At 39.7% G+C, this 26,230-nt stretch overlaps 1 protein-coding gene across 1 annotated transcript in view; it reads right to left on the bottom strand.

Moving 5' to 3' along the window:
• Positions 1–443: 443 nt before the first annotated feature.
• mtdha (metadherin a) overlaps positions 444–26,230 on the bottom strand; it is a 33,862-nt gene continuing 8,075 nt past the window's right edge. The window contains exons 2-12 of the mRNA XM_061897572.1: positions 22,310–22,411; positions 22,126–22,240; positions 21,913–22,059; positions 21,791–21,841; positions 21,559–21,717; positions 19,428–19,508; positions 19,283–19,345; positions 3,559–3,683; positions 3,377–3,484; positions 3,226–3,304; positions 444–3,161 (exon numbers count right to left, since the gene is read on the bottom strand). Coding sequence (XP_061753556.1) covers positions 3,103–3,161; positions 3,226–3,304; positions 3,377–3,484; positions 3,559–3,683; positions 19,283–19,345; positions 19,428–19,508; positions 21,559–21,717; positions 21,791–21,841; positions 21,913–22,059; positions 22,126–22,240; positions 22,310–22,411 — 1,089 coding nt within the window. The 3' untranslated portion in view covers positions 444–3,102. The remainder of the gene's footprint in view (positions 3,162–3,225; positions 3,305–3,376; positions 3,485–3,558; positions 3,684–19,282; positions 19,346–19,427; positions 19,509–21,558; positions 21,718–21,790; positions 21,842–21,912; positions 22,060–22,125; positions 22,241–22,309; positions 22,412–26,230) is intronic.

The raw sequence follows: 26,230 nt of genomic DNA, 5'->3' as shown, positions 1-26,230 counted from the left end.
TTTTATAGTTCAACATCAGCGCAAAAACACAATTGTTGAGTTTATATTTTTGTTCAGTACATACACACACATGTAATTTAGTTTGACTACAATCAAGACATGTTTGAAGGAAAATATGTTTTAAAATGTATGTATGTAAAATCAGATAAAAGAGGAAAATCGTGAAGCATGAAGGGGGCTGTTTACAAGTTACATCCTTGCAAATGGACACTTTTGGAGCTCCCTCTCTGTAAAGATGTGCATGTGCAATTTTTTTCTTTAATTAAATTCAAAATTACATTTAAATTGTATGTTACAAATCAATCTTTTTATGTAATTTTGAAATATTTTTGTATGGGCGTATGTGAACTTTTTTGCTTACTTTTGTAATTTAATTTGAGTGTGGGAAAAGTATTCTTGTTGTATACAGTATACTGTTGTTCAAAAATAAAACTTTCAATAGGTAAAATCAAGAAATTCTTATTTATTGGTATTTTTTTATACATAGAAATATCATTTGTATCACCTCAATAAAGAAATCATTCACAAATGAAGTAATATAAATACATTGATTCAATCATCAGTAAAAATTTAGTACAAAAAAGGAAAAAAATAACAAAAAAGAGTTGCCTACAATCGTAATGTTGATTTTGTTCTATTTTTTTTTATTACCCCCCACCAGCCCATCTTGGAACAACAACAACAGTACTGCTCATGTCTACTAAAGAGGAAAAACTGCCATTTGTCTTTTTTAATAATAAAAAAAAATCATAAACTGGATGTTATACCTCGAAAACAAAAACAGGCAACTCTGCTTTAAAGATTTCCTGTACACAAGTAGTACTATTATTATTATTATCATCATCATCAAAGTCATGCAAGACTCATTTGACATCAAAACTTAGAATTGGATGGAAATTTTTACAAAGTCGCCATTCAACACTTATATACAACTACAAGTTAAGGCAATGGAATCAAATTCCTGTGATAATAACATAAAGACGTACAAATAAAGCTGCTGTTATCATTCATGGTTAATGCAACAAATAAGACATTTTGTTGACATCTAAAACAAAACACTGCCTTTAGCACAACGTAAAAGTGGGGAAAAGCCCACATGTTTTTTTCCAGTACATAAAATAGGAAAATGTTACATTCTGGAGCAAATTGACTAACTAAAAGTCTGCACGGATAAATATTGACTGAGATAAAAAATAAATATAGCCTGTCAATACTTCAGGGTGTGTTTGCATCATGAGATGATCAGATTCAGCCATTAATAGTCACAGTCGTAGTATAAAGAGAATATAGCCAACTCGGTTTCAGGCGATCTCCTCAATGATTGGTCAAAAAGCCACTCGCGTGACTACAGGGCACCATAACAACTTTGAGCTGATCCGATGTGTTTGTGGTACTTCCTCGTTAGTTTTTTGATGTGTTAATATGCCATGTTGTGCAGCATTGGGCTGCTCCAGCCACAAGAGTAGTGGAAAGCTTGTATATCGCATTGGGCTGCTCAAACCACGAGAATAGTGGAAAGCTTTTATATCGCTTTCCCAACAACCCAGAAAAAAGACAAGTATGTGAATTGAAGGTTTGTGAACAACATTGGAGAGGCACCAACTACAATGTCTTGTGCCAAGTAAACACACAACACATAGAACATACAGAAACTAATACAAATAATAACAGAAGAAATTCATACATTTAATGGATGGGTTAGACAAAACAAACTATCTTTGAATTTCAGTAAAACTAAAATAATGCTAGTCGTCAACAGTAGAAGAGAAAGTCAAACACAAATACAAATAGACGGTGAAAAGCAAGAGAAACCACATTTTGGGTGTAATACTAGATGAGAAAGTAAACTGAAAATCCCATAAAATATAGAACATAAAGTGGCAAGAAATAAGCCAATAATGAACAAAGCAAAAAATGTTGTGGACTAAAACTCACACCATATTTTCTACCGCTCGCCAGTGTTAACAAATCTAAGTTATTTTGCAGAAATGCGGGAAAATAACTACAAAAGTACACTTATTCACTTAGCATGTTACGAAAAAGAAAGATCCGTTAGAATAACACCTAATGAGACATTCATATAATGATTACAAATGCAATGGAGGCAGCCACCACAGTTGACACTCCTCACACACAAGTCATAATTTCTCTGTGAATGTTGGTCCAAAGTTAATGAAAGATTTTTTGGTCATTCTGTGTATTTTTCCACATTTATCGCGCCTTCGGGTTCATGTTAGAGTGTCTTGTCTGCTGGTCAAAAAACATTGCAGGAATGTAGCAGCAGAGTGCGTCAAATCCGGCCACAAAATTATACTTTTACAAAATAAAAGCATGTTTTATTGTAAATTCATGAGCTGGAGTATGTTTCGAATTATACACAGACATATTGTTTGTGTTGTGGTTTGTGGAGCCCTTTGAGACACTAGTGATTTAGGGCTATATAAATAATCATTGATTGATTGATTGATATTATTTTGGTGTATATTGTCAAAAAAAACTAACGTCAAAACGACAGCAATTGCACATGTCCTTAGTAGCAGTCATGGTATGGTGCCTGTTTAGATGGCTATACTCTCTTTATATAACTCTGTTCATAGTCCAGTGCCTCCTAGTGGCCAGAATTGGTCACTTTCATTCAAAACCCGCCTCAAAAAGAACCATTCTGCTGTTCTCTTGTACAGCAAACATGATATCTTAACATGTGTTGAATAATTGGAGCATGTTTCCATACAATAAAGGTTGTGTATTTGTAAACAAAAAGTGCAACATTCCACAGGGCAAAATATCAAATTTTTAAAAAAATGATCACAAAAACATATTTGATTCCATACGAAGCAATAAACATCGCGCAAGACTGCAGCGCAGCAAAAATAGTGCAAATTAGATTTAAGTCCATAGGACCCCTCTACCCCACCTTCATTTTAATCACTTAACACAACCAAGCAAGTCACTTTTCTTCTTATCATTATCATCAATATTTCAGCAAATAATAAAAAAGTGTGTACCAGAAAGAAAAAGCTTTGAACCTGGTATTAATTATTGCATATGACATTTTCAACAATCGTTTGCATAAACGGTTTAACAGGACTTTTTAGGCGACTTTTAAGTTTCCCTTCTGACCTTTTTCTTGAGTGAGGCCTCTGCCACCGGCTCAGTTCGCTCTGCAAGCACAAAAAGATTTCAGAACTTGTTACAGACTATTTTTTTTCAATGTTTAGGACTTACTTTGATTTAATGAGTTGGGACTCGGCTTCTTGGAGGCCAGAGCGGGAAGTTGTTGAGGTTTAAGAACTGCTTTCACTACCTAATATCAACAAAGAATACGTTAAATTCACATTTTTTGCATTGCAAATTTGATTTTCTGTGGTTTTTTTGCCTGGGCCTCAGACGCTGCCTCTTCTTCCGGTCTCTTCTTCTTTTTTCTTTTGTTCTTGGACTTAACATCTTCCCCTGCTGGATCTTCGCAGTCCTTATCCTGTGAAACCTACAACAACAAACCAGATTTGTAAAAAAATGGTAATTTATGAAATACTATTGTGTGGACAGGATTAGACAGACCTTGTTGAGAACGGTTTTGTCCTTGCGCTGAACCAGTGTTGCCGTCACAGTGGGCTCCTCATAGTTCCCCCAGTGCTCAATTGGGGCGTTCCAGTCCGAGGTGGAATCCACAGGGGTCACCCCGTCTGAGACAAAGCATCCAAAGACGTCTCACTCTAAATGTAAAACCTGTACGATAGGTACTGTAAAAGCTCTATTCAAAGCCAAACTGGTTATTTACATAAAATGCAGAACTTATGTTGTAAATCAGGGGTCGAGAACCTTTTTGGCTGAGAGAGCCATGAAAGCCTAATATTTTAAAATGTATTTCCCTGAGAGCCGTATTATATTTTTTTAACACTGAATACAACTAAATGTGTGCATTTTTAAGTAAGACTACCATTTTTAGAGTATAATAAGTCTCTTGTTCTTTTTAAATAACACTGTTATTCTGAAGCTAACCGATAATAAATAAAATACTTCTTTCCATGAATGCGACTTCTAGAAAACGGATGGATGGATTAAAATGCATGAGAATGTTTTATATTTTGAACGTTATTTTTAACACTGTGAATGCAGCTGAGATAGGCTCCAGCAACCCCGCTACCCGACCGGGACAAGCGGTAGAAAATGGATGGATGGATGGATTACCAGCAGAATTATTCATTACTTATTGTGTTAAGCAATGTCAGCTAAGATTTATCCGAGAGCCAGATGCAGTTATCAAAAAAGCCACATCTGGCTCGAGAGCCATAGGTTCCCTACCCCTGTTGTAAATGGTGCTTTTAAGCAACTGAAAAAAACAAGCGATTAACTAATCATAATCTGTAATTAAAAATCAAATTCTTCTCTTTTTCAATCTCACCTATGCTGAGAAAAGCCCTCAATTTGAGATAATTTCATTTAAAGGGGGGCTTATAATGCAAAACCAACTTTTTTTTTTTTACCTATTGTTACCGATTTTTGGGCATTTTGTACCGCCAAAGGTCCCAAAAATGTGAAATCCAACCATGGATGCATGACGGACATATTTATAAAACAATCTTGTCTTTCATCATACTTCCTCCAAATGAGTCGTTTGGAATTTGCACAATTTGTGACGTTTTTCCAACATGTAATGTCAGCGGATATCTTCATCTATGGTAAAAGTTTTGTGCGAATCTGCCACTGTAGTCAAACATTGTCCATCCCATTAATAACATTGCTATTATTGTTGCAGAATTGTTAAACATACTCAAACATTATACATAAACACAAGCAAATCTTTTAATCAAGTTACATAAAAAAAAAAAAAAGTAACTATGATAAATTGACACACAATATACTTTTTTGGCAGAAGAAATAATTATTGTTCTGGATTCTTAAGAGCCCTATTTTTATTTACCGGTAAATGTTTCAATGTTTATTTTTTTCCAATTTAATTTGTAAATGTTTATGTGACATCACATGAGTTTACTTTCTATTTAAGAAAGGTTTATATTTTTAATAATGTTGCAATAAAAACATAAAAACACCATCTCCATCTCGTATCCCCCTTTCGCTAAATCTGTAAGTGCAAGTTAAAACTCTACTATGCAAAGCCAAAGCCATTTATCAACAACACCCAGAAACACCGCCGGCTTTGCTGGGCCCCATCTCATCTAAGATGGACTGATGCAAAGTGAGAAAGTGTTTTGTGGTCTGACAAGTCCACATTTCATTTTTGGAAGCTGTGGACGTCTTGTCCTCCAGAACAAAGAGGAATAGAACCATCTGGACTGTTATAGGCGCAAAGTTCAAAAGCCAGCATCTGTGATGGTATGGGGGTGCCCAAGGCATGGGTAATTTACACATCTGTGAAGGCACCATTAATGCAGAAAGGTACATACAGGTTTTGGAGCAACATATGTTGCCATCTAAGCAACGTTATCATGATGCCCCTGCTTGTTTCAGCAAGACAATGCCAACCCACTTGTTACAACAGCGTGGCTTCATAGTAAAAGAGTGCAGGTACTAGACTGGCCTGCCTGTAGTCCGGACCTGTCTCACATTGAAAATGTGTGGCGCAATACGAAGCCTAAAATACCACGAACGGAGACCCCGGACTGTTAAACAACTTAAGTCGTACATCAAGCAAGAATGGGAAAGAATTTCACCTGAAAAGCTTCAAAAATTGGTCTCCTCAGTTCCCAAACGTTTACTGAGTGTTGTTAAAAGGGAATGCCATGTAACACAGAGGTAAAAATGCCCATGTGCTAACTTTTTTTGCAATGTGTTGCTGCCAATAAATTCCCAGTTAATGATCATTTGAAAATAAAGTTTCTCAGTTAGAACATTAAATATCTTGTCTGTGCAGTCTATTCAACTGAAAATAAGTTGAAAAGGATTTGCAAATCAGTGTGTTTCTGTTTTAATTTACGAATTACACAACGTGCCAACATCACTGGTTTTAGGTTTTGTATAAAGTAGTGGCCCACATTTCTTGTTTTGTTTGTACACAGCTAGCTTGACAGCATGTGTACTGTAGTTGTAATAACAAGCATGATGTGCTGAATGTATCAGGATGAATATTAAAGTGACTCACTCGATGGACAGTCGTGGTCAAAATTTTACATACACATGTGAAAAGACATAATGTCATGGCTGTCTTGAGTTTAATAGTGATTGGAGCACATACTTGTTGGTCATAAATAATTCATGAAGTTTGGTTCTTTTATGAATTTATTATAAGTCTACTGAAAATGTGACCAAATCTGCTGGGTCAAAGGTATACATACAGCAACATACATTATAAATTTTTGTGATGTAGAAACGTTACAATCAAATCAAATTAGCTTAAAGGCCTACTGAAACCCACTACAACAGACCACGCAGTCTGATAGTTTATATATCAATGATGAAATATTAACATTGCAACATATGTCAATACGGCCGGTTTAGTTTACTAAATTGCAATTTTAAATTTCCCGTGGAGATTCTTGTTGAAAACGTCGCGGAATGATGACACGTGCGCGTGACGTCACGGACTGTCAGGAAATATTAGCGCAGCGCACTACTAGCGGCTAAAAGTCGTCTCTTTTTATCGCGCAATTAGACAGTATTCTGGACATCTGTGTTGCTGAATCTTTTGCAATTTGTTCAATTAATAATGGAGACTATAAAGAACAAAGCTGTTGGTGGAAAGCGGTGTATTGCAGCTGTCTTTAGCACCGAGACACAGCTGGTGTTTCTTTGTTTTTGACACAGACCGTTCAAGCGAACATGTTTCTCTACGTCAACCAGCATGTTTTTGGATGGGAAAATTGTGATATATATCTTACCGGAGACATCATTGGATTATTCGTCCTCCTGCAGTAGCTGTTTAAAAGGCAGCTGTGAGCTTGGCTCCTCGGCTTCTCTCTGAGACACTGTGTGTTCACCGCAGCCACCCGACCTTGAGGTATGTCTTTATAATTTCACTAAAACACTATTAAAACAATAAGCAGATAAGGGATCTTCCAGAATTATCCTAGTAAATGTGTGTAATTACATCTGAAACGCTCACACTGCCGGAGGCGTCGCTTATTATTTTATAATTTTTTTTTTTTTTTTTTTAGTCCTTCGCTATCAATATCATCCACAAATCTTTCATCCTCGCTTAAATTAATGGGGAAATTGTCGTTTTCTCTGTCTGAATAGCTCTTGCCGCTGGAGGCTCCCATTAAAAACAATGTGAGGACGTGAGGAGCTCTCACCCTTGTGACGTCATCGTCTGCAACGTCCGGTAAAGGAAAGGCTTTTTTATCAGCACCAAAAGTTGCAAACTTTATCGTCGATGTTCTCTACTAAATCCTTACAGCAAAAATATGGCAATATCGCGAAATGATCAAGTATGACACATAGAATGTACCTGCTATCCCTGTTTAAATAAGAAAATCTCATTTCAGTAGGCCTTTAATGGCATGGCCTCCTAACTTCATGTGAGTGATTATGATTGATGACACCTGTTCACCCATTTAAATAGGGCTCAACTGATGCAGTTATTAGACTCGGTTACAAACGCGAAGAGAAAGTCAAACGCAAATACAGATAGACGGAGAAAATCAAGAGAAAGCACATTTTGGGTGTAATAATAGATGAATAAGTAAACTGAAAATCTCATGAAAAAATATACAACATAAAGTGGCAAGAAATAAGCCAATAATGAACAAAGCAAAAAATGTTCTGGACTAAAACTCACACCATATTCTCTACTGCTCGCCAGTGTTAACAAATCTAGATTATGTTGCAAAAATACGGGGAAACAACTACAAAAGTACACTTATTCACTTATTTAAATAGGGCTCATGTAATGCAGTCATTAGACTTAGTTACAAACAATGGGAAAGTCAAAAGAACTCAGCACAGATTTGAAAAAATAGATCATTGACTTGAACAAGTTAGGAAAGTCATTTGGAGCCATTTGAAAGCAGTCTAAGGTCCCAAAAGCAACTGTGCAGACAATTGTCCGTAAGTAAAAAGGACATGGCACAGTTTTGTCACTGCCACGATCAGTAAGGAAACGCAAGCTCTTCCCTGCTGCTGAGAGAAAATTGGTCAGGATGATCAAGAGTCAAACAAGAACCCCCAAAAAGCAGGTCTGCAATGAAATGAAAGCTGCTGGAACACAGGTGTGAGTGTCTAAAGTCAAGCGTGTTTTGCATCGCCATGGACTGAGAGGCTACCATGCACGAAGGAAGCCCTTGCTACAGAAGCGACACATCATGGCTCATCTAAAGTTTGCTGCTGATCACATGGACAAAGATAAGACTTTCTGGAGGGAAGTTCTGTGGTCAGATGAAACAAAAATTATCTGTTTGGCCACAATACCCAGCAATATGTTTGGAGGAAAAAAGGAGAGGCTTTTAATACCAGGAACCAGGGGTACAACGGATCAAAAAACTCACGGTTCGGATCGTTTGTCGGATCAGAGTCATGATCGGATAATTTTTCGGATCAGCAAAAAAAAAAAAAAAAAAAAAAAAAAAGACAAGACAGAAGTTTTGTCTTTTTTATTACAATTAAATTATTAAATTGAAAAATATAAAATTAACTTAAAGTGCACAAGGCCTAATATCTTCTTTTTAACATAATTAATGAAAAACAGTGAAACATAAAAAGGCATTTCTTCTTTCTTTGAACTTGGACCAATGACCATTAATAAAAAAACAAAAAAACAATTTAAAGTGCAACATAAGACGGCTTCCTTGAAACACAGGTAGTGAAATAAAGCTTGACATCTGGAGTGATGCTGCGATCTTCCACACTTGGAGCCATGGATTGTTGAATCCTAGTTTTCAGTGGCAGGATCATTGACACGGATGGTGAAGTTTTAGTGCTCAGTAGAGATGTAACAGTTTTGAGGGGTTTAAGCACCTGGAGGACCTCCTCTGTCACTCTCACATCATCATCGGACAGGGTGATGATGTCTGACATTTTTCTTCAGGGTCTTGTGGGTCAATGCAGAGTATATAACTACCTGCTGCTCCAGATAACGCTCCAACATATCATAAGTGGAGTTCCACCTTGTTGGGACATCATGTATGAGCTTATTAGTAGGCAGCTTTAGCATTAATGCTTTGTCTTAAGCACATGGGCAGCTGTTGTGCTTGGGTGGAAGTAGGAAACCTCCTTCCTGATCCTCCCAAGGAGACAGTCCAGCCTATTGATTGAAATTCCCTTCTGTAATGCCAAATTCACTACATGTGCAAAGCACCCTATCTGTGGTCCCAGTCTTGCAGCATTCACTGCATTTATTAGATTTTTGGCATTAATTATTAGCTGTGACTGGTATTTAGTACTAAGCCTCTTTATCATTCAGTATAATTAGATATGGTCATAATTATACTGAATGCACTGGGCATAATAAACACAACATTATTAATATTGCTACTACGGATAATTTGATCAAAAATTCCCTAAAACAGCCCACTACCTATAATATAGGTTTTTTAAACATAAGATCATTGTCTCCCAAAACGTTGTTAGTTAATGATATCATCAGAGACAACAATCTTAACGTCATCGGTCTCAGTGAAACCTGGCTTAAACCAAACGACTTTTTTGCGCTAAATGAGGCATGTCCTCCTAACTTTACACATGCGCATATTGCCCGTCCGCTTAAAAGGGGTGGGGGGGTCGCACTAATATACAACGAAAACTTTAACCTTAGTCCTAACATAAATAATAAATATAAATCGTTTGAGGTGCTTACTCTGAGGTCTGTCACACCGCTGCCTCTACACCTGGCTGTTATCTACCGCCCCCCATGGCCCTATTCGGACTTTATCAATGAATTCTCAGAGTTCGTTGCTGATCTAGTGACACACGCCGATAATATAATCATAATGGGGGACTTTAATATCCATATGAATACCCCATCGGACCCACCGTGCGTAGCGCTCCAGACTATAATTGATAGCTGTGGTCTCACACAAATAATAAATGAACCCACGCATCGCAACGGTAATACAATAGACCTAGTGCTTGTCAGGGGTATCACCGTTTCCAAAGTTACGATACTCCCGTATACTAAAGTATTGTCCGATCATTACCTTATAAAATTCGAGGTTCAGACGCATGTTCGTCAGACTAATAATAATAATAACTGCTATAGCAGCCGCAACATTAATACGGCCACAACGACAACTCTTGCTGACCTACTGCCCTCGGTAATGGCACCATTCCCAAAATATGTGGGCTCTATTGATAACCTCACTAACAACTTTAACGACGCCCTGCGCGAAACCATTGATAACATAGCACCGCTAAAGTTAAAAAAGGCTCCAAAAAAGCGCACCCCGTGGTTTACAGAAGAAACTAGAGCTCAGAAATTATTATGCAGAAAGCTGGAACGCAAATGGCGCACGACTAAACTTGACGTGCACCATCAAGCATGGAGTGATGGTTTAATAACTTATAAACGCATGCTTACCTTAGCTAAAGCTAATTATTACTCAAATCTCATCCACTGTAATAAAAACGATCCTAAATTTTTGTTAAGTACGGTAGCATCGCTAACCCAACAAGGGACTCCTTCCAGTAGCTCCACCCACTCAGCTGATGACTTTATGCAATTCTTTAGTAAGAAAATTGAAGTCATTAGAAAGGAGATTAAAGACAATGCGTCCCAGCTACAACGGGGTTCTATTAACACTGACAGGATTGTATATACGGCGGATACTGCCCTCCAAAATAGTTTCTCTCGTTTTGAGGAAATAACATTAGAGGAATTGTTACAACGTGTAAATGGAATAAAACAAACAACATGTTTACTTGACCCTCTTCCTGGGAAACTGATCAAGGAGCTCTTTGTATTATTAGGTCCATCAGTGCTAAATATTATAAACTTATCACTTTCCTCGGGCACTGTTCCCCTAGCATTCAAAAAAGCGGTTATTCATCCTCTTCTTAAAAGACCTAACCTCGATCCTGACCTCATGGTAAACTACCGACCGGTGTCTCACCTTCCCTTTATTTCAAAAATCCTCGAAAAATTTGTTGCGGAGCAGTTAAATGAATACTTAGCGTCTAACAATCTATGTGAAACCTTTCAATCCGGTTTCAGGGCAAATCACTCGACGGAGACAGCCCTCGCAAAAATGACTAATGATCTATTGCTAACGATGGATTCTGATGCGTCATCTATGTTGCTGCTCCTCGATCTTAGCGCTGCTTTCGATACTGTCGATCATAATATTTTATTAGAACGTATCAAAACACGAATTGGTATGTCAGACTTAGCCCTGTCTTGGTTTAACTCTTATCTTACTGATAGGATGCAGTGTGTCTCCCATAACAATGTGACCTCGGACTAAGTTAAGGTAACATGTGGAGTTCCCCAGGGTTCGGTCCTTGGCCCTGCACTCTTCAGCATCTACATGCTGCCGCTAGGTGACATCATACGCAAATACGGTGTTAGCTTTCACTGTTATGCTGATGACACCCAACTCTACATGCCCCTAAAGCTGACCAACATGCCGGATTGTAGTCAGCTGGAGGCGTGTCTTAATGAAATTAAACAATGGATGTCCGCTAACTTTTTGCAACTCAACGCCAAAAAAAAACGGAAATGCTGATTATCGGTCCTGCTAGACACCGAACTATATTTAATAATACAACTCTAACATTTGACAACCAAACAATTAAACAAGGCGACACGGTAAAGAATCTGGGTATTATCTTCGACCCAACTCTCTCCTTTGAGGCACACATTAAAAGCGTTACTAAAACGGCCTTCTTTCATCTCCGCAATATCGCTAAAATTCGCTCCATTCTGTCCACTAAAGACGCTGAGATCATTATCCATGCGTTTGTTACGTCTCGCCTCGATTACTGTAACGTATTATTTTCGGGTCTCCCCATGTCTAGCATTAAAAGATTACAGTTGGTACAAAATGCGGCTGCTAGACTTTTGACAAGAACAAGAAAGTTTGATCACATTACGCCTGTACTGGCTCACCTGCACTGGCTTCCTGTGCACTTAAGATGTGACTTTAAGGTTTTACTACTTACGTATAAAATACTACACGGTCTAGCTCCATCCTATCTTGCCGATTCTATTGTACCATATGTCCCGGCAAGAAATCTGCGTTCAAAGGACTCCGGCTTATTAGTGATCCCCAAAGCCCAAAAAAAGTCTGCGGGCTGTAGAGCTTTTTCATTTCGGGCTCCAGTACTCTGGAATGCCCTCCCGGTAACAGTTCGAGATGCTACCTCAGTAGAAGCATTTAAGTCTCACCTTAAAACTCATTTGTATACTCTAGCCTTTAAATAGACTCCCTTTTTAGACCAGTTGATCTGCCGTTTCTTTTCTTTTTCTTCTATGTCCCACTCTCCTTTGTGGAGGGAGTCCGGTCCGATCCGGTGGCCTTGTACTGCTCGCCTGTGTATCGGCTGGGGACATCTCTGCGCTGCTGATCAGCCTCCGCTTGGGATGGTTTCCTGCTGGCTCCGCTGTGAACGGGACTCTCGCTGCTGCGTTGGATCCGCTTTGGACTGGACTCTCGCGACTGTGTTGGATCCATTATGGATTGATCTTTCACAGTATCATGTTCTCATAGTCATCATTGTCACCGACGTCCCACTGGGTCATTATTGTCACCGATGTCCCACTGGGTGTGAGTTTTCCTTGCCCTTATGTGGGCCTACCGAGGATGTCGTAGTGGTTTGTGCAGCCCTTTGAGACACTAGTGATTTAGGGCTATATAAGTAAACATTGATTGATTGATTGATTGATCTTCCATTCCTCCACTGCTTGTGCCAGTATCTGTGCAAGGTGACTCTCATAGAGGGGGTGTGTCTTCTCATCTCCCAGTCTGCTGTGATAAAGTGAGCGCTTATCGTCACACAGATATCCGTTTCCCTGGATGTCCACCCGTCTGTCGTGAGTGCAACAGATGATGCTCGGGATAGTTCACCCACAACTTTTTTCTTCACATACTCATAAAGCTCTGGCACAATCTCATGACTGAAGTGGGTCTGCGACAGTATGTTGTAACGTGGCTCAAACACTTTTGGCATGTGTTTGAAACTAGAGATGTCCGAAAATATCGGACTGCGGATATTATCAGCTGATAAATGCTTTAAAATGTAATATTGGAAATTATCGGTATCGGTTTCAAAAAGTAGAATGTATGACTTTTTAAAACGCCGCTGCACGGAGTGGTACACGGACCTAGGGAGAAGTACAGAGCGCCAATAAACTTTAAAGGCACTGCCTTTGCGGTTAGACCCAGTCACATAATATCTACAGCTTTTCACGCACACAAGTAAATACAATACATACTTGGTCAACAGCCATATAGGTCACACTGAGGGCGGCCGTATAAACAACTTTAAAACTGTTGCAAATATGCGCCACACTGTGAACCCTCAACAAACAAGAATGACAAACAGATTTCGTGAGAACATCCGCACCGTAACACAACATAAACACAACAGAACAAATACCCAAAACCCCTTGCAGCACTAACTCTTCCGTGACGCTACAATATACACCCCCCGCTAGCGCAACACTCCCCCCCCCCCCCCCCCGCCCAACTCAAACTCCTCATGCTCTGTCAGGGAGAGCATGTCCCAAATTCCAAGCTGCTGTTTTGAGGCATGTTAAAAAAAATAATGCACTTTGTGAATTCAAAAATAAATATGGCTGTGCCATGTTGGCATTTTTTTTTCCATAACTCGAGTTGATTTATTTTGGAAAACCTTGTTACATTGTTTAATGCATCCAGCGGGGCATCACAGAAAAATTAGGAATAATATTGTGTTAATTCCCTGACTGTATATATCGGTATCGGTTGATATTGGAATTGGTAATTAAGAGTTGGACAATATCGGAATATCGGATTTCGGTAAAAAAGCCATTATCGGACATCTCTATTTAAAACCCTCGTTTTGCACAAGCGAACATGGCTTCATGTCTGCACCTTTAATCACACCGATTAAATGGTGCGGGGTTCCTCCGTTACTCCGCTCGCCGTGACCACGCTGTGTGTGGACTGAACATGAAAACAACTTTTTTTTTTTTCATAAATCAAACCGCGGATCACGTGTCTGCCGAACTAAAGATAATGACCCGAACGGATCACAGAACACCAATCCTACCGTCAAGCATGGTGGTGGTAATATTATGCTTTGGGCCAAAGCCAGTTCCATTGGCTTTGCTGCCACTGGAACTGGTGTTTTACAGTTGGGTGTTCCAAAGGGACAATGAGCCCAAACACAAGCCAAAAGTGTTAAAGGAATGGCTGAATCAGGCTAGAATTAAGGTTTTAGAATGGCCTTCTCAAAGTCCTGACTTAAACCCCATTGAGAACATGGGGATAATGCTAAAGAAACAAGGCCAAGTCAGAAAACCAACAAATTTAGCAGAACGGCACCAATTTTGTCAAGAGAGGTGGTAAATTTTTTTACCAGAAGCTTGTGGATGGCTACCAAATAGATTTATTGCAGTGAAACTTGCCAAGGGACATGTAACCAAATATTAACATTGCTATATGTATACTTTTGACCCAGCAGATTTGGTCACATTTTCAGTAGACCCATAATAAATTCATAAAAGAACCAAACTTCATGAATGTTTTTTGTGACAATCAAGTGTGTGCTCCAATCACTCTATCACAAAAAAATAAGAGTTGTAGAAATTATTGGAAACTCAAGCCAGCCATGACATTGTGTTCTTTACAAAACTTTTGACCACAACTGTGTGTGTATACACGGTGTGTGTGTGTATATGTATATGTATATATATATATATATATATATATATATATATATATATATATATATATATATATATATATATATATAAGGGTTGGGCAAGTTAATGCGTTAATTTTGAGTTAACCTATCAATCTATTAACACGACAATTATTTTATCGTGCATTTGCGTATGTTGTTTACATGCTTTTATTTTGTTAACGCCTATTGCTGGCTCCTGCGGAAAAGGAAGGAAAACGCGGAAGAAAACAAAACATGCATTGAGAAGAAGGGTAACTCAACCGAACTTTTACAGGGTCATTTTAATTATAAAGTACTTCCAGGCGGCAGATTTGACGGAAGCAAAGTCGTTTGTAGCCACTGCCAAGCTGAATTTTCATATCACAGGAGTACTTCCGGTCTAAAATATCACCTTAACGCGAAGCACACTGTTGATGCAACCAAACCATTCAATAAAGCAGAAAGTGGAGTCAGGCTGTGGCAGACAACGTTAAATGCAGCGTGCGGGAGAAGTACAGATAAACGAGAGCAAGAGAAGCTAACAAATGCCATAGCGAAGTAGATAGATTACAGACTGTAGGCCCATTAGTGTTGTGGAAGACGCGGGCCTGAGAAACATTGTGCGAATCGCAACAAGTGTCAGCTTGTATGAGCCGCCATCAAGACACACCATCGCAAAAATAATACACGAGTTGTATGAAAAGGAGAGGACCGTAAAAGTGACAACTTTACAACGTGCAGCTGTAGTTGCTCTCAGTGGGGACTACTGGACACCAATCGGTAACCATAATTACCTTGGTGTTACAGTGCATCATATTGATGAAAAGTGGGTGCTGCATTCACATGCTCAGTCTATAATGAAAATAGAGGAGAGGCATTATACTGAAACATGCGCGGGGCACTTCACTGATGTTTTACAGCAATGGAATTTGACAGATAAAGACACCACACTAAGCACGGATAGTCCACGAAATATGATTGCTGTTACGTGACAACTGCCTTTTGATCATATCCCCTGCTTTGCGCACAGTCTCCAGCGTTCTGTCACTGTTTGTCTGCACAACAGTGCGTTTGACAACGTCCTTTCCAAGTGCAGAAAAGTTGTCGGGCACTTTAAACACAGTCGAGCAACTGCAGCAAAATTAGAGCAAAAACAAGCTGAGCATGGACAGAAGAGGCCCTTGTGCAAGATGTTCCTACCAGGTGGAATTCAACTCTGGACATGATAAAAAGCATCCGCAGAAACAAACAGCCTCTGAGTGACGTCCTCACCACAAGCACCAAGATTGCCATGCCAACTCCACCTGAAATGGACAAGCTGCAGAGGTTGGAAACGGTACTGGAACCTTGCAAGTATGTTTTACATCATATTACTCAATATCCTGTCCGATTTCATGTAAGAGAAAAAAAATATGTAAATCAGCATGAATATGTAGAGGATATTTTTTGTGCAAAGTGAATGCAATTTATTTTTGACTGAAAAGGAGTTGATTTTCTTTTGCAGGTATTTGACGGAACTTTTGGGAGGAGAAAAGTATGTGTCTTGCTCTGTGGTTCTCCCTGCTTTTTGCCATCTTTTTCAGGTGGTGGAGAGCTCAGATGATGACCACGCCGACGTGACCAAGTTCAAGTGTAGATTTAGAGAGGATCTGGAGACACGTAAGGGAAATGCCAACATTGCATATCTGAAGATTGCTACTGCATTGGACCCTAGGTTCAAGGACCTCAAGTGCATCCCCCGAGCTGAGAGGAGTGAGGTGTGGGCCTCAATCACCAACTTACTGAAGGAAGCCAGGGTTACTGCAGAGAAACTTGTGCAAGAAAAAACCTCAGAGCCACCAAAGAAAAAGTTAAACCTGTTGGCGGCTTCATCTGAGTCTGATTCTGAACATGAAGAAGACTCAATTGAGAACAGTGTGCATCGATACAAAGTAGAACCTGCCATAAATTCGGATTCCTGTCCATTAGAGTGGTGGTCCAACCATGCAGGTTCACACAGCAGACTGGCCCCATATGCACAGAAGTACCTTGCCACACCTGCAACCTATGTCCCCTGTGAAAGGTTGTTTTCTCTTGCAGGTCATATTGTGCAGAAAAAGAGAGCTGCTTTATCTTCTGAAAATGTAAATAATCTTGTGTGATTTAGCAACTGGCTTAGAGCAGATGAGTAAAAAAAATGAACTCCAGTATATGACTTTACAGTCTAGTCCTCAGCACAGTAAATCCCAGCAGTGAAATTTTTTGAGCGTCACCTCTCTCTAATAGGGACATTTGGCACTGAATATAGACTGGTTATGCTGCTTCATGATGACCGTAAAACTTTTCTGTTGTTACCTCAGAAATTGCCTGCAGAATTGTTGTGATTGTGGCTCAGGACTTTGTTTTATTTTCCATAAGAAACAGTATAACATTAATGCCCAGGTAGTGGCAATAAGCTTTCATTTTGTATTTGCTTTGATAACATTGTTGAAGCTGAGGCTGAAGATTTCCAAATATTTGGTTTAACTACTAACTGTTTAAAAATGCTATTAAAAGTGTGTTTGCACAGTGAATGTTATGGAACTTTAATTCATAGGGCAGTATGTTTAAAATTAATGGCCGTCAAGTTCTAAGGATAAACAAACTGCACCGAGTTGAGTGAGATTCTCTGAAGGAACTCCATTATCAACATGGACTTTACATTCTAGTCCCCTGTAAAGGAAATCCCGGCAGTGAAGTGTTTTGTGCTTCACCCTTTCATTTCTCTCTCCCTGACAAAAGAAAATGTTTCTGCTGTTACCTTAGAAATTGCCTGTTCAGGCTCAGTAGATTATATTTATTTTCCATAACAAACAGGATAACTTAATTACCCTGGTAGTGGCAATAATGTTTGTATTTACATTTTTGGAGTTGATTTCCATAAAAAATGCTTTTTAACTGCTACTGTTTAACAAGTACTGATTTAAATTTTTTGCACAACAAATGTTTTGGCGCTTTTGTTCATACGGGAGAATATTCCAATAAAGGTGCACTACACACTACTTTTGAATACATTATTGGGTTTCATGTATACAACTGTGATTAATCTGAGTAAATAGTGCGATTAATTCTGATTAAATTTTTTAATCGTTGCCCAGCCCTAATTAATATGTGTATATGTATATATATATATATATATATATATATATGTATATATATATATATATATATTAGGGGGGTGGGAAAAAAATCGATTCGAATAAGAATCGAATCGAATACGTTGTGCGATTCAAAATCGATTCTCTTTTTTGTTTTAAAATCGATTTTTATTTTTTTTTAATCAATCCAACAAACCACTACAACGCAATACCATAAAAATGCAATCCAAATCCAAAACCAAACCTGACCCAGCAACATTCAAAACTGCAATAAACAGAGCAATTGAGAGGAGACAAACGCGACACAGAACAAACCAAAAGTAGTGAAACAAAAATGAAAATTATCAACAACAGTGTCAATATTAGTAATAATTTCAGCATAGCAGTGATTAAAAATCCCTCATTTACATTATCATTAGACATTTATAAAAAAAAAAAAGAACAATATTGTCACAGTGGCTTACACTTGCATCGCATCTCATAAGCTTGACAGCACACTGTGTCCAGTGTTTTCACAAAGATAAAATAAGTCATATTTTTGGTTCGTTTAATAGTTAAAACAAATTTACATTATTGCAATCAGTTGATAAAACATTGTCCTTCATAATTATTGGTTTTGCATTGGAATAGGATTGCATTGTTATGGTATTGCTGTGTAGCGGTTTGTTGTATTATAAAAAAATATAAAAAAAAAAAATTTTTTAAATGAGAATCGTTTCTGAATCGCACCACGTAAAAGATTCGATTCGTATCGATTTTTTCCCACACCCCTAATATATAATATATGTACATATACACATACATATATATATATATATATCACACACACACACACACACACACACACACACACACACACACACACACACACACACACACACACACACACACACACACACACACACACACACAAGTGTGTATATAAAACTTTGACGGAAGGTTTTGAAGTTATTTTAGAGGGCTTTAAAGGCTACAGTGGTGACTCCCATCTTGCATTTGTTTTTTTATCAGCTTCAGAATCCAAAACTAAAACAAAGGGTGTTCTTGTCTCTTACTGTGTAATGGCTGTGAATTAAAGGCAAAAAAACAAAAACGAAGAAAAAAGTGCAGTTACCCTTTAAGAGAACCGATTTAACAAATAAATACCGGTATATTTTTTGTCACAATTACATGTTGAAATTTGCAAAACATATCAGAGAAAATTTTGGCTTTGATTGGTTTTAGCCACACCCGTTAATGCAAATGTTTTTTGACCTGACGCTAAGTAGAGACCATGGTGATTATTTGCTTTTGTAGACCACGCTCCCAACAACCATAGGGGACATTGTGGGTTAATTGAATAGAGTCATGAGCATTGACTTCCTGTCATTCCGTCAACGATTCCATTTAGCTTGGTGAGAATGCACACTCACTTATATCGCTCCATTCATCGTCAGCATCAGCAGGGCTGGTCCACTGCAGCTCCATGGACTTTGCTTCAGTGTGTAGCAGGGAAAAGATGAACAGGATGAGGAGTGTTTGAGACAAGTAGTTTGGCCTGCTTGTTGTCTCGCTTACCTGCAGGGTTCAGTCGCAGCATGGAGAAAGTCATGGGGTTGTGGTCCGACTTCCTCTGGACATCGATACTGCACCACGATGCTGAACAGAAGCACTGATTACATTTACAGATATTTTTTCAATGATAAAAGCTTTTCTTGATACACTGTTTCTTTTTGTGGCCACATATTTGCTGTGCAGTTCAGGCCCGGCAGCAGAAAAAACATTTAAGAAGGGGAATTACATAATTTCAGGGCTGCCTGCCAAACATTTATTTTAAGTTAAAGTACCAATGATTGTCACACACACACTAGGTGTGGCGAAATTATTCTCTGCATTTGACCCATCACCCTTGATCACCCCCTGGGAGGTGAGGGGAGCAGTGGGCAGGAGCGGTGCCGTGCCCGGGAATCATTTTTGGTGATTTAACCCCCAATTATTTCCATCGCCGGAGGGCGTACGCTTGTTAAAGCTGCACTGCTGAGGCTTAGTCTCTCCACAACTGATTACTACATGTAAGACAAACACAGACACCTCATCTTTGGCCATTTAGCAGCCTTTATCGAGTCCGAAAACTGAAAGAGTTGGCCAATTCTATGGTATTAATGAGATTGTAAAGGACTGTTATTGATTCAATGTTAATATGTTTAGAAACTATTTCTTGTTTAAAAGCTACATACAACATTAAATTTTCTCTGTTCATGCACATAATAAATATCACTTAAGTGTTTGGATGTATGCATTAAATCAATGTATTTTATATTGACACATCTCATCTGTGCATAAATTACCAAAACACCCTTAGGGGATGCACAAATAAAATGAGTTAATGTCACAATATTATGTTGAATCACTTTTTTGCAATCCCTAACTTATTGTTTGGGGTTGATAACAGCTTTTTAAAGAGTAAATCAACACATAAACAGTACAGTATGTACTTTATTATCATATATGTAACGCTTATGGGTATGGGTATCAAATTTGATCAAAAAGGGAGAGTTGTGATATTCACTAACGAACCAAATCTAATGACTTGCTGCTTAACATAAACGATGAAATTGGGACGTTGCAGTGATTTATATTGGCTTGACATGAGAGTGTAGAAATATTTACATTTGCATCTTGCTCTGTAAACAAAGGCGGATAAAGTGTCTGCTTTGCACACGCGCATTTCATTTGCAGCCTGAATGCGTGTTGGTGTCCACTCTGCATTGGCATGATGAGCCAGCTAGCTGGATGTTCAACTTTTGCCACACAGATACACAGATACAAGGTGAGTAAGTGACTGATGCTGTGTACATTAGGCAAATAAAACTCAGTCATTTATTATCTGTGTTGGCCCTGTGATGAGGTGGCGACTTGTCCAGGGTGTACCCCGCCTTCCGCCCGATTGTAGCTGAGATAGGCGCCAGCGCCCCCCGCCACCCGAAAAGGGAATAAGCGGTAGAAAATGGATGGATGGATGGGTGACAGTAAAGAAATATAAAGAAATATTTAAAACTACAGTCGTGCCTTGCCACATTTCAGTTCAAATATTGAGGCATCACAGCATTGCAGGTTTTTTGGGGAATATTTTCAAATTCATTAAAACATATATTCAACAATTATTTGGTGTTAAATTAAGCATTTCAAGCATGAAAAATAAAATAAACAAAAAATGTCAATACTACAATAGTATTGGATATGAGACAAAACCACTCAGAGCATGCTGTTCAGTATCATAGCCACTGATTGGCTCAGCCTCAAACAACATGACTATATTGGATTAAAAGAATGTAAAGGTGACTGAATTGGTTTTTTTTCATCTCTAGAGGGCTCTCATATTGTTGAAAATGTATTTAGAACGTCATAAAGAGTTGTATTGCTTTAAAATAAATGATTCCTACTTAGCGAAAATTAGTTTATTGTAGTCATGTCCGGAATCAATTAACAGCAATAAACGAAAGACGACTGGTGTTGTACATTAGGACAGTTTTATAAAGCGCTGTGATGCAGCAATCCAACAAATATCTGTAATTATTATTATATATTAATGTCAGCATTTTTAAACTATTGTTTCAACACAATTTTAATAGTTTCTTTTTTTTTTAAAATGCAAGGCTTAGACACCAATTTGGCAAAACTAGTTTAAAACATATCACTTGAGTCATACCTTGTGACTCCTGCGTGCAAGACTGGGCCTCAGGTTGGGTCTGGTAGTCTGCAGCAAACTTACTCGCCTCTATAGATGACACCTGAGTTGGGATTTTTATGGAAAAGTTATTCCACCCGCCACCATTATTGGAAGACACCTCTCCTCGGGTGGACAACCCTGTGGACAAACTTTTTTTTTACCGTTGTGGCATTTCAAAAGACAATAAATAGTTGTCGCGCTCCGTCAGTACCAACTGCTCGGGATGAGTCCACTTTATCAGCTGCTCTTAAACGCTGCGACTCTGAAAGTTAAAATCACTTCATTAGGTACACTTCTGAGCTATGATTATGACGCTTTCAGTCATGTAGATACCTGCTCTGTTCTTCTTAACCTTTAATGCCGGCTCCACATGGGTCTTGGCAGCATCAGACCCCGCTGTGCCACCAAGCGACTCGGGGCCCTTGTTCTTCCTGCGTTGCTGCCTCTTCTCTCGGTTGCTAACTTTGGTCTCCCATGTGTCTAGGTAGCAATAACCGTGTTAAATGATGATTAATAAGTTCACAATGTTGTGATGTGTCAGTTTACCATCACCAAGCTCCTTGCCGTCATATGTAGACACATTATGAGTCGCTTTGACACTAGTTTTGGCTTTTTTCTTGTTTTTTTTCACCAGCACTGCGGGTGCTTGCACTTCAGGCGCCTGTAGATAAGCATGCATCAGTGATGTCTTTGCTCTGAAACAGCTTTAAACGACTGGAAGCTGACGCACCTTCTGAGTTTTGGACTGCGGCGGCGGTTTGGAGAGCACCCCTAGAACTTTGACTTCCTCTGGAAGCATGGAGGCAGGCTGTCCGTTAGGCTGTTGAGTCTTCTGTGTGGACATAAAAGACTAATGATTAATGTCGGCGCGGGTAAATGTGGCTCATTTTATGGACTCAGGTTGTCACTTTGTGAGAGCCAAGTCAACGAATCAAGTAATCGGACTTTGCAAGGTTTTTGGTAAGTCCACCTACTCTAATGGTAAATGGGTTGTACTTGTATAGCGCTTTTCTAACCCCTTTTTAGTCAGTAAATCAATTTGAACGAATCATCCCATGCGGTTTAGCGCTGGGCTTGAACCCACAACCATAAAACCCGTCTGACCCACAGACTAGCACAGCTTTTAAAGTGTCAGTGAGTCAGATTTACCTAAAGGGCCTCCCTAATGTTGACAACATTGCCACTTTTTCATGGTTCTGGACCTAAAATGATGTCTACAGGTAAACTCCCCCCAAAAGAATACACAGTAGTGATTTTAGGCTTGTTTTCTAACAAGGTTCATAACATTTCGGAATGCCCACTTTTACTGTAGCTCCAAAATGTGGGCGAGCCTGCATCAGCCTGCTGAAGTCACCTACAGAATACTGGAGGCAATTTCATATTATGCATTTTCATCTCAAATCACTAGATTTCAGGTTTGCCAGATTCATTATTGTTTGCATACATTTCCAAATTATGGGAATATGAAATTCACATACAAGTATAATTTGCAGCGATTAATTTAATGATTCTGACTTCAAAGGAGAAGTGTTTTAGGCAAAGTTTGGATGGAAAAAAGTAAAAGACTCAAGCCAAATGTGATCCTGAAGACAGGTGGATCCTTGAAGAGACAGAGGGAAACGGTAAGCCGATAATATTCCATTTTATGTCCTTTTCTACTGATGTTTTCCTCAAAACGCTTGAGGAAATGTTGAAAGAGTAGGCATGGGCCGATATTCGATATGTCAATTAACCAGACGATAAATGAAAATGTAATCGGTAAATTTTTCAGCCTCAATAATCGCCATTTGTATATATCGTTATGGATATAGGATTACAAGAGCTGTCACTCTTTTGCACCGGTTTCAGCAGCCGCATGCATTTGTAATAGAAATAAACGGTAGTAAATGTAATTACTGTAAAACTCCTGACAGTAAATATTACCGTATTAAATTAAAATGATCGAAAAACCTTTTCTGATAACCACACTTTGATAAAATTATGGATGCCACCTAGGATTAGCTTACTAGCGATTTTAAATGCTAACATGTAAACAAGAGACATTAATCTTTTGAGACATGAAGTTAATTTCCCACTAAGAAACATAATTTAAAAATCTAAACTTGTACAATCACATTACAGTCTAAACAACTCATATTAAACATAAATGTTGTGCTGTTTTTGCACAAAATTGAAATAAACTCCACAGTGTCTAGTTAAAACAGTTCAACAAAAAGTGAAGTCGCATGACATTAGGGCTGGACAATATATCCATGTACTTGATATATCGTGGGTTTGTCTCTGAGCGATATAGAAAATGACTATATCGTGATATTCGAATATACATTCTCACGCAGTTGCTCTCCCGTGGAGCAGAGAGGTAGTGACATGGTAACGTTAGCTGTGATGCTAACGGTGCTGTGCGGGTGGTAATACGAGAGAGAGAAGGTGAAAATCTGGTAACATATGGAGGAAAAATTAATTCCCAAGAAAAAAACCACTGGATCTATCGTCTGGCGGTGGTTTGGCTTCATGCAGGTATATGTTCAACACTTATGCGGCAAAAGCGTGGTGAAGAAGGAGCTGAGCCGGAAGGCAAAGCTCTCAATTTACCGGTAGATCTATGTTCCCATCCTCACCTATGGTCATGAGCTTTGGGTCATGACCGAAAGAACAAGATCACGGGCGAAATGAGTTTCCTCTGCCAGGCGGCGGGGGTTCTCCCTTAGAGATAGGGTGAGAAGCTCTGTCATCCGGGAGGAGCTCAAAGTAAAGCCGCTGCTCCTCCACATCGAGAGAAGCCAGATGAGGTGGTTCTGGCATCTGGTCAGCATGCCACCCGAACGCCTCCCTAAGGAGGTGTTTAGGGCACGTCCAACCGGTAGGAGGCCACGGGGAAGACCCAGGACACGTTGGGAAGACTATCTCTCCCGGCTGGCTTGGGAACGCCTCGGGATCCCCCGGGGGGAGCTGGACGATGTGGCTGGGGAGAGGAAAGTCTGGGCTTCCCTGCTTAGGCTGCTGCCCCCGCGACCCGACCTCGGATAAGCGGAAGAAGATGGATGGATGGATCTTGGGGACATCATTCACAATAGTGTACTAATAGCTTGTTTTAAAATGTCTCTGACAATCTTGCACTTTCTGTTTTGGAAATGACATGAATGATTTTGCCACTGCTTAGTAACTGTTTAATAAATACAGTTTTGGTAAATTGACTTAGTTGTGATTTAACTCTCTGCATGAAAGTTTAAAATGAGCATATATTAATGTAGTATGAACAAGAATGTTTTAATGTAGACAAAAAAAATCATAATACTGGTGTGATTATATGGCCCAAGTGTTCATTCAAGGCTAAGGCAAAATATGGAGATATATTGTGTATCGTGACGTGGCCTAAAAATATCAAGATATTAATGAAAGGCCATATCGGCTAGCCTTAGATGACGTCACAAACTGGAAGTGAAATAACTGATCACACAATTTATATTTACATTTTTAAAAACCTTCTAAAACGTTAACAAATTAAAATGGAAGAAGATAGACATATTCAAACACACACATTCTTATAAAACCATCCATCCATCATCTTCCGCTTATCCGAGGTCGGGTCGCGGGGGCAACAGCCTAAGCAGGGAAACCCAGACTTCCCTCTCCCCAGCCACTTCGTCTAGCTCTTCCCGGGGGATCCCGAGGCGTTCCCAGGCCAGCCGGGAGACATAGTCTTCCCAACGTGTCCTGGGTCTTCCCCGTGGCCTCCTACCGGTTGGACGTGCCCTAAACACCTCCCTAGGGAGGCGTTCGGGTGGCATCCTGACCAGATGCCCGAACCACCTCATCTGGCTCCTCTCGATGTGAAGGAGCAGCGGCTTTACTTTGAGTTCCTCCCGGATGGCAGAGCTTCTTACCCTATCTCTAAGGGAGAGCCCCGCCACACGGCGGAGGAAACACATTTCGGCCGCTTGTACCCGTGATCTTATCCTTTCGGTCATGACCCAGAGCTCATGACCATAGGTGAGGATGGGAACGTAGATCGACCGGTAAATTGAGAGCTTTGCCTTCCGGCTCAGCTCCTTCTTCACCACAACGGATCGGTACAACGTCCGCATTACTGAAGACGCCGCACCGATCCGCCTGTCGATCTCACGATCCACTCTTCCCTCACTCGTGAACAAGACTCCTAGGTACTTGAACTCCTCCACTTGGGGCAGGGTCTCCTCCCCAACCCGGAGATGGCACTCCACCCTTTTCCGGGCGAGAACCATGGACTCGGACTTGGAGGTGCTGATTCTCATTCCGGTCGCTTCACACTCGGCTGCGAACCGATCCAGCGAGAGCTGAAGATCCCGGTCAGATGAAGCCATCAGGACCACATCATCTGCAAAAAGCAGAGACCTAATCCTGCGGTTACCAAACCGGAACCCCTCAACGCCTTGACTGCGCCTAGAAATTCTGTCCATAAAAGTTATGAACAGAATGGGTGACAAAGGACAGCCTTGGCGGAGTCCAACCCTCACTGGAAATGTGTTCGACTTACTGCCGGCAATGCGGACCAAGCTCTGGCACTGATCGTACAGGGAACGGACCGCCACAATAAGACAGTCCGATACCCCATACTCTCTGAGCACTCCCCACAGGACTTCCCGAGGGACACGGTCGAATGCCTTCTCCAAGT

This window comes from Nerophis ophidion, linkage group LG04 (genome assembly GCF_033978795.1).
Source record: "Nerophis ophidion isolate RoL-2023_Sa linkage group LG04, RoL_Noph_v1.0, whole genome shotgun sequence".
In the NCBI taxonomy this organism is placed as follows: Eukaryota; Metazoa; Chordata; class Actinopteri; order Syngnathiformes; family Syngnathidae; genus Nerophis; species Nerophis ophidion.
This window is presented reverse-complemented; position numbering and strand designations above follow the sequence as displayed.